The 12612-nt window shown below is 40.6% G+C and overlaps 2 protein-coding genes across 3 annotated transcripts in view; one reads left to right on the top strand and one right to left on the bottom strand.

Moving 5' to 3' along the window:
• Positions 1–12612, top strand: part of LOC306886560 (mitochondrial dimethyladenosine transferase 1-like) — a gene marked incomplete at its 5' end in the record, with an annotated part of 33378 nt that overhangs the window by 19928 nt on the left and 838 nt on the right. For both annotated transcript variants that reach the window (XM_079443750.1, XM_079443751.1), the window contains one exon: positions 11943–12070. In XM_079443750.1, coding sequence (XP_079299876.1) covers positions 11943–12070 — 128 coding nt within the window. The remainder of the gene's footprint in view (positions 1–11942; positions 12071–12612) is intronic.
• LOC306886561 (claudin-20-like) lies at positions 5309–6046 on the bottom strand (the record flags this gene model as incomplete). Its single annotated transcript, XM_079443752.1, has 1 exon — positions 5309–6046. The coding sequence occupies one exon, from the start codon at positions 6044–6046 to the stop codon at positions 5309–5311; it is 738 nt and encodes a 245-aa protein (XP_079299878.1).

A 12612-nucleotide genomic window follows, 5' to 3' on the forward strand; every position in this document is an offset into this window, starting at 1 on the left:
GATATATTTCAACTATCATTTTTGAATGTTGCAACAAATGGTTTTGGATCACACAATGTTATACAAATATTAATCTGAATATATTCCTGTAGAGACTTGCTATTCTGCAACAGCACTATTCTGACATTTTCTTATTTCTTAAAAAAGAGAGAAAGAAAAAAGAAAGCTTTTTTGAAATGATATCCTGGACATAAAAAGGTGTCATTCCAACTACCCATACATAGCAAGGCCAGTCGCTTTTTTCCATGTCCATTTTAAGGATCATTAAACTCTTTTTCTCCATTGACTGTAACACCATGGGACCATCACAGAAAATGAAACCTCACAGAGTGAATAATGGGGTCAAATTTGGTATAAGTAGTGATCCATTTTAATAAATGGGGTCAAATGAGGTATCGGGAGTAAAGAAAGGTTATTTCAATGTCTCAGAAAGCCCACAGCCTTACTCTCAATATATTATGATTCAAGATCTAAAAATATCCCATTTTAATATTAAATGCTTTGGATTTTGACCAAAGCTGATTAGAAGTTTTCAATGAAGATATTTAAGAAATCTTGCAAATATGTGGTTCTAAATCCACTGTAAGATTTGATTATTATCTGATTATTATATGCTATCTTTTACAAGAGCACTATTTTTGGCCGAAGCTCCTCCCACATATTTATTAAATAATATTATTCTCCTCTGTGTGTGATGTTTGAATGAACTACATTAAGTCTTTTAAATTTAAAGCGAAATCAGTCCTGAAAGAATGCTGAAAGAAATTTGGTGTAGAATTTACTTTTAAACAAATTTCACTCGTAATTTGTGAAATTTACTAGCAATTTCAAACAAACTATTGTATTTAAGAATACAATAAATGGAACTGATTGTATAATGCAATCAGTTAAATGTGAAATTTTGAAGGTGATGGAATGAAATATTTTCTAAAACATACTCCAGTATTCTTTTATTTACACCCTTGAAAAACAAATGAATAAAATATTTTCATGCAGGCTCTTATCTTGGCATTCTATACTGCCTGTCTCAGCAGTTCACAATGCACCAAACAAGAGCAGTATCATCATTCCATTGTGCTCACGGTACTGAGTGTGTTTACAGACCCAGGAGTGTTTCCAGCAGGGCAAGGCCAACCACAGTGTCTGACAATCATATTATATCTTCCACACTGCTCATATTACAAAAATAACACACTGCCTCTAAAAGAAAATAATAATAATGCTTGCAGTGAGGGGTGCTACTGACTGATTGATGGACTATGGACTTGGCTCACCATTACTGCTGATGGAGTTTTGATGCCCAAAGAAGTTGTATGATGCTGGTGTTACATGACCAAAATGCTTTACCTTCAATGAAGACATGCAATGCACTATTTTGCCATTGTGTAATGTAATATGGTAGAGACCCCCCCCACATGATTGTAAAGCGCTTTGGGTGTACAGCAATACACAATAAAGCGCTATATAAATGCATCATTCATTCATTCATTCATTCATTCATTCATTCATATTCTTCTCATCACCACAGTATGTAATGAGCCATAATAAGATGGCCAAAAATCTCTTACATTTTAATGGACTATGACTTAAGCACTTTGATAAGTGCATACATCAAATCATAATGGATAGTAAATAATTTAAGCATTGTATATAAAATAGCCACATCAATGAAAATTGCTACTATTCTTAATAGTGTAATTCAAATGTATAATGCAAATACAAATACTACTATGATGTATACAAATGTACTTTGTAATTTAAATGCATCATCCTTTGAAAAAATTGGGTGAAAGGTTTATACACACACCTCTCTTATAATGATATTGATTTGCAGTACCTCTCTTTCAGTGATCTTCTAGTAAATGAATGAATGCTGATTTTATTTAGTCACTTTTAATGTTAACTAAGAATACAATAAATGGAACTGATGAACAAATATGTTCCTTACAGCCTGTTCTATTCATATTTGCCATTTGTTGCTGAAGTGTTGTCCTCAAATGAACAATACAGCGCACATGAATTAAAATAAGACTTAGTTGTTTTTAAGAACATACTGCTTACACCAATTTTTATTAATAAAAATATAACTACTTGCACAAGCACACTGAGAGAACAGTACAGAAATATTTGAACAGTATCCTTTGCAAAATTAAGAAGGTGCAGAAGCATCCACCAAAATATAAGCTGCATTTATCCAATGAGAAATAATTAAATTGGCCACTGAACAAAAACAAGGGCCTGTTTGTTTCGTCTGGATCATATGAAACTTTTTTTTTTCTATAGCGTGCTAATAAACAAGCTGCACCATAACAATATATGAATAGTTTGTCTTTATAATTACAAAACCTCTTCTGGTAATAATATCTACAGATAATCATCATCATTTCAGTGTATCTTTTACCGTGTTAAGCTAACAAAAAAATAAATTGCTTTCAAATGAGGTTACACAATTAAAGGTGTAAATGTTTGTCTTCTTATAAAGAAGATTCGCTGTGAACATGCTTGGGTGTTGAAAAGTGCTCTCAGTAAATTAATAGTGATAAAAGTGATCTTTGCAGAGCTTTGATGAATATGAAATCCCAAAGCACAATTTAAAAATCATCTCGGTCCTTTCAAGCCTGCCCTAGTGAACTTGAACTGCTTGTGATCCTAGAATTACTGTGCTTTGGAATTTAATATTAGTTGATATTTTAGTTGATAAACTTCATATTTATAAATTATCTCCCAGTACAGATGACAGCCTTTCGAAAATTTTAAATCATCTTGCATTTGGCAAACAGAACAGTACACCTGTACATACATTTGCAAAGTAGTCATGAGTTTGGCACAATCACAATTGTAACATTTCAGTGCATCGTTACTTTTGGAGGGGAGGAGGAGAGCTTATTGCATTCGGTAATGGTGCATGGGCAGTCATTATTGTCCAGGAGCTGGCATGGTCTGCTGAGGAGGGCGTAATCTGCCCTAGAGGGGTAGCACAAAACCTGGCTGTGCCTACGCAGCATGCCCGCCGCTGCCTACAGGGGGCGAGCTGGGCCCAGCCATCTGCTCGCCTGTGGGAATCTGCTTGAGAGGAAGAATGCGTAGTGCTATCCATCACTGCCAAAGCTCTTTTTGCCAGAGCAGAACAACACTGAAATTACATTCCTCCCTTCAGCAGCATAGAAACGCACGGCTGCATCCAAGCACAACACACACTTACTCCACTCTTGGCACAAGTTATATATGCAGGGGAGGGGGCATGCTTATGAGGGGGTGTTTGTGTGTACATGCATTGGCAAATTTGCACATGACATGCAACTGTTTTGGCTGTCAGAGGCAACATCCATAAGCGCTCTGGGAGAACGGGATGGCGAGCACTGAGGGAGGTAGAGTATGAAGTTTCTCCTACTTGAATGAATAGTAAAATCTCTATAGCTAGTATCTGTGACATGTTGTCTGTTTAACAGAGACAAAAATTGACTACGTTTAAGTTCATATAAAATTGCATCAGTGACAAGCAAGCAAATGGGAAATGCATTTAAAGGGATATTTTACCCAAAAATAAACATTTTGTCATCATTTATGATTCCAAACTTGTGTGAACGTTTGTTGAATGCAAAAGAAGATATTTTGAAAAATGTTGGTAACCAAACAGTTTCTATCTTCATGCAGGTTCCAAATCTGTAGGAGTTCAAACTTGTACAGGTTTGGAACAACTTGAAGGTGAGTAAATGATGACGAAGTGTTCATTTTTGGGTGAACTATCCTATGGGTCAAGATGTGTGAGCAGCACCATAAATAAACACTTTAAATGTTTAACTGTTTTCCTTTTTCTCAGCATGCCACAGATGATGGCCTGAAATATTCCTTTTAAGATGACGTAAAGAGCCCCTTGTAGGTGACAATCTGTCAGCAAATACACTGCTGATGCATTTATACACAAATGTGGCTGCTTATTCAAATTTTGGGGGGAAAAAAAGAAAGTAATTTGGCCAAGGACTACTTGCTGTGAGAGTGGACCCAAGCAGATTGCAGCCTTATCAGGTGCCACATGCTTCCATAAAAACGCTGCCAGTTACTGAAACTCAATCTCGTCTTTGTTGATGTTATGTCTGTTAAACAAAACTGCTGCACGTACATTGTCTACGGATCAATTTCTCAAGCTCTGAGGTGGTCAGCAGGGTACGGACCCTCTCATCTGAGAGAAGCGGTGTTGCAGAGGCTTGGTCTCTAGACACGATCCTCTGCTGTTGGCTGGAGTGATTTATGACAGCCTCCAGCTCGTCACACACAGGACCACCATCCTCTGAGTGTGCAGAGAGACACAACCCTAGACAATACACGTATTTGGGCGTAGAATCCCGTTTCCATGGCAGTGAGAGTAGCAGCATGAGTAAAAACACACATGCAGCACGATGAGTGTGTGCGTGATAGAGCAAACAGCATGCCCTGGGCTCAAGGCAGCTTGCTTTTGTCTGGGGCAAAATGCGAAAGTGTTGAACGGCACAACATTACATCGTCCATTTGACGTAAGAAGGTGCAGTCTCCTCTCAACCTCGATATGGATTTCCCATACACGCCTGACCCAGCAACCCCTATTCACTCCTCCTACTTCTCTCCAAACAGTTTCAGCGGTTTATGTACTACAGCTCTTTAGGCACAGGCTATATGGCTACAATTCAGTCTACATCAGGCATTCCACTGCATTATGCACAGGCTCCAGAAAGCATGCTTAGGCAGAATATCAATCATCCTATCAGCTACCAAAATAAGACAAGAGATTTCATTAACACAACCATTACTCGAATAGAAAGAAAAGCAAAGAATATCCCAAACAAGGGCTCTCCCATACTGTTGCCTCTTAGAGACATATTGCCATCTTACTTCAACAGAGGTTACCAAACGATTGTTAGCAGCAAAACGATTGCTTCTGAGTTCAGATCTTTGGGAAGGGGGGTGGGATTTGAAGTAGCAGAAACATTCCCTTGTTGCTAATCCGTTCCCAGAGGAACACTTTTAATACGATTTACTAGGATGCTGGATATGTGCATTTATTTATCGTCTTGCTCAGTGTTTCACATCTCTTTATCTGCAGCGTTGCTGCCACTCGCCCCTCAGTATTCACGATCCGTCTGTTCGTAGACGACACTTAAGGGAATACTTCCACCGTTTTGTGCTTGCTAATCTTAAAAAGGGGAGAGACGAAAACGATAAGGGAAATGCTTCAAAGTTGTGGTCCCTCTCGCCTTTCCATGTTGTAATCACGAGAGCCAAGAGGTCGAGTGGCAGTGCATTGCACTTGTCTTGCTCCAGAGCCACCGGTCCCCTATACGTAGTCCTGCACGCTGTAGCCAGTCTTGTTATCCAGTGGTGAGAGAGAGCAGTACTGGTGCTGGAGCTGGTCCTGTTGCTGCTGTTGCTGCAGCAGTTGCTGCTGCTGCTGCTGCTGCAAGAGGAGTTTGTCCGGAGGCAGAAGTATCAAATCCTGGGGGCCGTGTCGCTTCCCCGGGCAGGACAGACAGAAAATGGATCCACCCACGAAAAGGAAACCAGACGAGACGAAGGCTACGTAGACGGCGCCGCCCGGCTCGAACTTGTTGCTTTCTGGCACGTTGGCGTCCAGGAAACTGACAATAACCTCATTTGTGTACCAGGAGGCAGGAAAAAGGCAGAGAAAGCCTGAGGCCAGAAAGCAGCTGCCGGCGGCCATGGCAGCGTGACGTTTAGCACGCCGTCCCCCACCCCAGCGAGTGCACTTTAAACCCCACGAGGCCAAACACAATCCCAGCGCTGCCAGCACGCAGGAGAGCACCATAGTGGTGCGTGCCGTCTGCAGGTATGCGGGCAGCGCCAGCACAGAGTATTTTAGCGTGCAGCTGAACATGCCAGTGCTGTACCAGGTGCAGTCCATCCACAGCCCCTGCATCTGCGAGATGGCAGTGATGATGTTGGATCCAACATCCGCGCTCACCTTCCAGTTAGGCAGTAACGTGGCCACCGTGGCACCTAGGATGCCTAGCAATGCCAGCACGAAGGCGAAGATCTGCGTGCCTGTGGACGCCATCCTGCCGCGTTCCTGAACTCGGCCAACATTCACACGAGCTTGCCTAGTCCCCTCTCTTTGGGCTGCAACTGCGACGGCAGAGACTCCTCAGCACCGCCGCCTGCCTGAGGAAATAAGTGAGAGAATTAAACGAGTGTCCTCCTCCTCCCCCAGCGCACTGGGAACAAAGAGAAGTGTGCACACAGGATGATGAGGAAGCAGGTTCCTAACTGTGATTTTACTGCTGCCGTGCCTTTCCTGTCCATGCCTCAGTTCTCCAGTAGGGATGCGGGTATGAGTTATTAGTGATAGAACATGCATGCATTGTTGCCATGTCTGATTCTGTTTTCCATACGGTCAGGTAAAGGAAATAAAGTATCGTTTCAGACACACAAGCGCACAACTTGTCAGCACCCTTTCTTTTTCCTTTGTTTTTACCAAGGCAATAACAGAAATGTCTTGGGTTATGACTCATAGTGGAGGCTGAAGGGTTTATTTGTAATACGGAGCGGAATGCAGAAATCCTTACCTCGGCTGGTGCAGAGCGAGCTATGACGCGTCAGGTTTCCGAGCACACACACACTGCTAAATACATAAACCGAGTATAAACGCCTGTAGTTGTGTCGTTGGTGATCCGTTCATGTTATCCGTGTCTTCAGCAGCAGCGGTATATTAGAGGACATCAGTGATGGAGCGACGATGCTGTTTTCAAAGCTGCACGAATGATGGTCTACGTCACGCAGCAGCGATCTCTCAACTTCACGCGCGTGAAAGTCTCTGTTGTTTGCTCTATATGCTCTCACAGCGATTTAAGACCCGTCTATGATCTAATGTAATAAGCTTTCTGATTCGATTTAACGTCGATTTTGAATGCATTCATTTATCCTGTTTTTTTTTGTTTTGTTTTGTTTGTTTTTTCTCAGAGAAATAAATGCTTAGCTCATTAATTTTAAAAGAGGTTTTTATATAAATATGTTAATGCTGTTTATTATCTGATTTAAGCTGCATAGATTAAATGTTTTGGAATTTAAATGTATCAATTTAACGAAAACTATTCTTATTGAACATCTTTGTTTTCCAGTAAAAAAAAAAAAACGAAATATCACAAAAATTATTGAAACATCATGAAATGGTTAAATTTATTAGAGAAGCAATAAGCCTGGCATTTTGTTCTACAGGCAGATATTTAGACTTTTGTTTCATGCATAAAACAGAATGAAAAAAAATATGTATGTGTATATATATATATATATATATATATATGTATATAACAATTTTATATATACATTTATATTTATTTACATATATGTAATATTTATATAAATATGTTGTTTTCTTTCTCCGAGCACATGCTGTGTGGGTAATGGTCTCATTAGGTGGTGGACTAAGGCATGGCCCTTTCACCTGCTATTAAAGGAGTTTCACAAAAGTGGCAATGCACCACTACCAACCTAATCTGAAGCCACTAGCCACTGAGCAGGAACATTCACTCTGCAGGAGAATGAACTCACAGCTGCTGCCCCTATAAACCCCTACACCCCCCACCCCTGCCGTCCTCCATCCGTCCTCTCCTCGCTGCAGGGTGGGAGTGGCTATATGGCATTGCTTTAGAAATGACAAAGAGGGCAAAGGAGGACAAAACTGAATCTATCCATCTATCTGTCTGTAAAAAGTAAAAATGATCAATATTGGAGCTGTTAGTCAAAATCAGTACTTTTACACAAGTGAAGCTGAAGGTGTAGCCTTATACTCTTGTATTTAGTGGTGATAATCTTCATTGGAATGCATTTGGGACCTAGTGGGGTTTAAAAATGCTGTTGCTGGTTTGTGTGTCCTCGCCTTGTGCATTTAAGTGCTGCTGCTGGGATTGTGCTGGAAAATAAATTACTAAAATGTGTAAACAATGTGTAAAGGGTGCCGCTAACATGTACCCAGAGCCATTTGTTATTCACGGCTGCTTATGGAGACATTTCATTACCCTTGCTGTAGCTGTTTGCCTGGAATGCAGATGTCAAAATGGTCATGGTTACTGCAACTGCTACAGAAATGGCTGTTTAAATTCATGATAATACATGGAAATTACTCTCTGCTGTGCAAGAGGGAAGTGCATGGGTTTCCACACTACCTTGATTTATTGCCTCAGTGCTTTTTCTTGTGACTTTACTGTTCAATAAAATAGGAATGCTTCTGACGGATCTAGCATTCGTAAAGTGCTTAAACATAGGGCCACTGTTCATTTAGCCCTCTTATCTTGCTTATCCTCCATTTCCATCTCGCCTTGTGTCTTCAGCCAGACACCTCAGAAGCCTGTAGTCTCATATAGGCTAGAGAGAGTCTCCATGAGAATCAATTCATATCTGATTCTCAAAGCACATCAGTAGTTCCTTTGGTTTCCATCAATGCCTTGGGCTGTTCATAAAGCGTAGGACGAGCCATTCCTACAGTAAAAACAAGCCTCATTGGCAAAAGCCCTGTCAGCCTGCGCTGGTTACATTCTCTCTTTCGGCTTCCTCATCTGAGCTGAAGTAAGAGCGGTTGTCTTTTGAAAGTGCTGTCATGATTAATGTATCCATACTCATTGCGGGACTATTTTCTCCTTTCTCTCACTGTATGCATTTCCAGCCGCATACTCCATTGTTTCACTGGCAGTTATGTAAAGGAAATAATGGTTACTCAGATAGCCCTGAGGGACTGCCACCTCAATTTGATCATTCTCCATTAGAAATGACAAATTAAAATTCACACCCTTTGTATCAAGGGAGCACTTGCACTCAGGTGCAAATGAGCAAGGGAACCTATACAGTATACAGTAGGGGGCAAATATATAGTGTAGTGGTGCTGTTGAGTTTTACTTGTAAAGTGTGGAGCTTATTAATGACAGGTTTTGTGAAACTGACCCATATATATGTGTATAGGCCATTTGTGTTCTGCATTATTACCAGGATTAAAATGACTTGAGGAAAGGGGGAGGGGCTATATTACAGGAAAGCTAGTTTGTGTATATACATGTATAACTCCATGCGGTTGCTTCTAAATCCTGAGCTGTAAATATTTCATATTGCTCAGTGTTTCTTTGTGACTTCTTAGGGACTTGAATCTACCTGGTCAAAATTTCAGACACCTTCACGGAGGGAAGGGATGAAGTGTCTCTTTCTGAAACCAGCATCCCAAGCTGGGTAAATGACAGGTGGCCAAATTGATTTCTTGAATGCTGGTTCTCCTTCTGCATAGCTGAGGCAGATGAGTCGATGCTTTCTGAAAGCTCTCGTCACATCTTTCCTTCTCTGTCATCTCCAGTGTAATGCTGTTTTGTAGCCCTAAACACCAGAGTGGCTCTTGAAAGCCTTGTATCCTGCTCGTAATTTATTTAAAATGAGCCCAAGTGGAAGAATCTAGCCAAAGTCTAGGAAGCCAAGAGTCCTGCATGACTGCAACACAACCAGATGTGTTAAATCACAGTAAGATATGTAGCTGAAATGTATGGGGTTATATCTCTGCCACAATTCTGAACGCAAAAGATCATATTTTGAGCGCACAAAAGTGCGTTTTGCACGCGTGCGAACTGAGTTTTGTGGAAAATGGAAAATGTTCATCTTGCAAAGCAGCGCACGAAAATCAATTTTGCATATGCGTTTTTGGATGTGTGTAGACCTTCTCTTTTGCGAGTGCAACGTTTCACTAGCTTGTTCCACCGATGGCTCCCTTAATTCCATAATTCGCCATAATTCCAGCCAATCAGAGACAAGATTGCTAAATTCTGATTGGCTGCTTTGACAACCAATCACAACATTCCCTGCATTACCGACAACAGTGGAAAAGGAAAAATACAGTGCGTGCATAATTATTATGCAAGTTGATTTTCTGATCATACTTTTTCCAAGCACAATTTACCAATTCCAAATGACATCCATCTTAATAACTAATATTAATCTTGTATTTAATCATTTATAACTGATATATAACGGTTCATGAAGGCTGGAAGTGAAAATTGCCTTATGTTCAGGTGTGCATAATTATTAAGAAGGTTTTCTTTTACAGATAAAACCTCGAGATGGACTAAAAATGAACTCCCAAAACTTACTGCCAGATTCTGGAAATGAATTCTTCAAACAGTGGTACAAGAGGATGGGATGCTGGTCCTTGAAGAGTCACTCTAAACTTATGTCTATAAAGCCTATAAAAAAAATCAGTCTTCAAGTATTTTACTACACTTAAGTATGCGATTCTTATTAAGTAGTGGTCATTTTTTAGGATCTTTACTTAACCTAAGTCTCTGAAAACCTGACACATTGTACTTCTGGAGACTTCAGGGAGGTTTCAGTTTTGGAAAATGTTGGCGCTGGAGACTAAATGGTTCCTGGTGATTTCACACCTAATTCTTCACATGAATTCCTAATTCTTTTGCAGTTAACATGAATCTTTTCTTCTCCACGTGTTTTTGTCTGACCCTGCTTACCCACTGAGCATTTTTCTGTCCAATGGTCATGTCTTAACTTGCAATTTCTGGTACTGCATTAGTTTTTAATATTTCTCATAAGCATTTAATAATTTTTGACTTTCAGTCTGAGTTCAATCTCTTTTTTGGCTCATTTTATCTGTAAAAGAAAACCTTCTTAACATATGGATAAGGCATTTTTCACTTCCAGCCTTCATGAACAATTATATATCAGTTATAAATGATTAAATACAAGATTAGTAGTAGTTATAAAGATTGATGTTGTTTGGAATTGGTAAATTGTACTTGCAAAAAGTATGATCAGAATATCAACTTGCACAATTATGTACGCACTGTATTTTTCCTCTTCCATTGTGGTCGGTAATGCAGGGAATGTTGTGATTGGTTGTCAAAACAGCCAATCAGAATTTAGCAGCCTCTTCTCTGATTGGTTGGAATTATGGCATATTGTAATGCTGGGTTCTGTAAGCGAGCCATCGGCGTTTAGAGAGCACTGAGGGTGGGCATCAGGGGGCAAGCTAGTGAAATGTTGCACGTGCAAAAGAGAAGGTCTGCACACATCCAAAAACTTATTTTAAATGCAAAATTGATTTTCGTGTGCTCTTCTTTGCAACATTTTCTCCACAAAACTCAGTTCAGGCACGTGCAAAATGCACTTTTGCGCGCTCAAAATAGGATCTTATGCACTCAGAATTGTGGCAGAGATCTAACCCCATAGAAATGCAGGTCAAATCAATGTGCATTTTCTCTTTATCACCTAACTAATTACATTTTCATCTGTATCTCTGTTATCTTCATCACACGTCTCCATTCTGAGGTCATTCCAGCACATTTCTTTAATTTAAGGCAAAGTATTACTACTATGTCCCCTAGATGTTTAGCATTGAGCTTTCACTTAAGTTCAGAATCCACACTCTGGATTAATACAGATAAACAATTTGTTCTGCTACAGGTCGGTAACTGGTTCTGGAGCTACCAAAATTATGCCTCCTGCTACAATTACACAAGACAAATAGGGTTTAGCCTGGGCACAGCAGACGTCTGTGTCGACTTTGCATAATGAAAAGAAGCACTGTCCTTTAGTGCTGATTGGCGAACCAGAGGAGATAGAAGCCGAAGCATCCCCTACGTCATCACTAGGCTGTGGCTGTAAGAACATTTAGGAAGCAACAGTGTAACAAAAGACTTACTATTCACATTTGAAGAGGCTTGTTTTGATGGTCCTTCAAACAGGTGTTACTGTAGCAACCGGAACTGGCTCGTCATCGTGTAGCACACCGCCTCCTCTCCCAACCCTCTGCTTTTCTTCACTCGTATATCTCTCTTGTGCTAGTTTCCATTCCGTTTCTCCCCCTCACTCGAGTGGGAGTAGCTTGTGAAAATGGTCTCCAGGTCTGACTGTAACACTGTTGTCTGTCTGTGTGTGTGTGTTTTCGTCTCGTCACCCCGCGGTGTGCGTAGGTGGATGTGGGGGTGGTGCACTTCACTCCGCTGGCTCAGCCTCAGATCCAGCAGCCCTTCAAGCTGGTCGAGAGGATTGTCAAGAACACCTTCCAGTTCCGGAGGAAGCACTGCCGCAGAGGGCTCGAGTAAGCATTTCCCTGGCATTCTGTGAACTACTTTGACTAAAATCCATGAGAATAGAGGAGTTTGGAAGAGTTGATACAGAGATACGAAGTACAGTACGCACAATTGTATGTACTGTTGTGTACCTTTGTATCCAGGAAAACATTAAATACATAATTCCAAATGAAAAATTCAAAAAATTTTAACAATTCCAGTCCCGCTCCGGAAAGGCCACTGTCCTTCAAAGATCAGCTCCAATCCTAATTAAACACACCTGAATCTGAAGCAAAACAAGGTGTTCAGGATTACTAGAAACCTCCAGGCAGGTGTGTTGGGACAGATTGGAGCTCAATGCTGCAAGAAGTTTGCCCTTCAGGAGCTGGAATTTGGGAAGGAGCTCGACAATTAGTGTCACTGAAGTGAGGAATGTGAGGGAGAACATCTGTAATTTCACCAGCGACATAAACTGTGTGTCGCTGCTTTTCTAGTTTGACAAGCGCTAAGCGAACATCCGCACAGACCATATAACGTCACTTCCATGCCACTTCTCAAGTTTTCTACTTTA

This window comes from Barbus barbus (genome assembly GCF_936440315.1).
Source record: "Barbus barbus genome assembly, chromosome: 20".
NCBI lineage: Eukaryota > Metazoa > Chordata > Actinopteri > Cypriniformes > Cyprinidae > Barbus > Barbus barbus.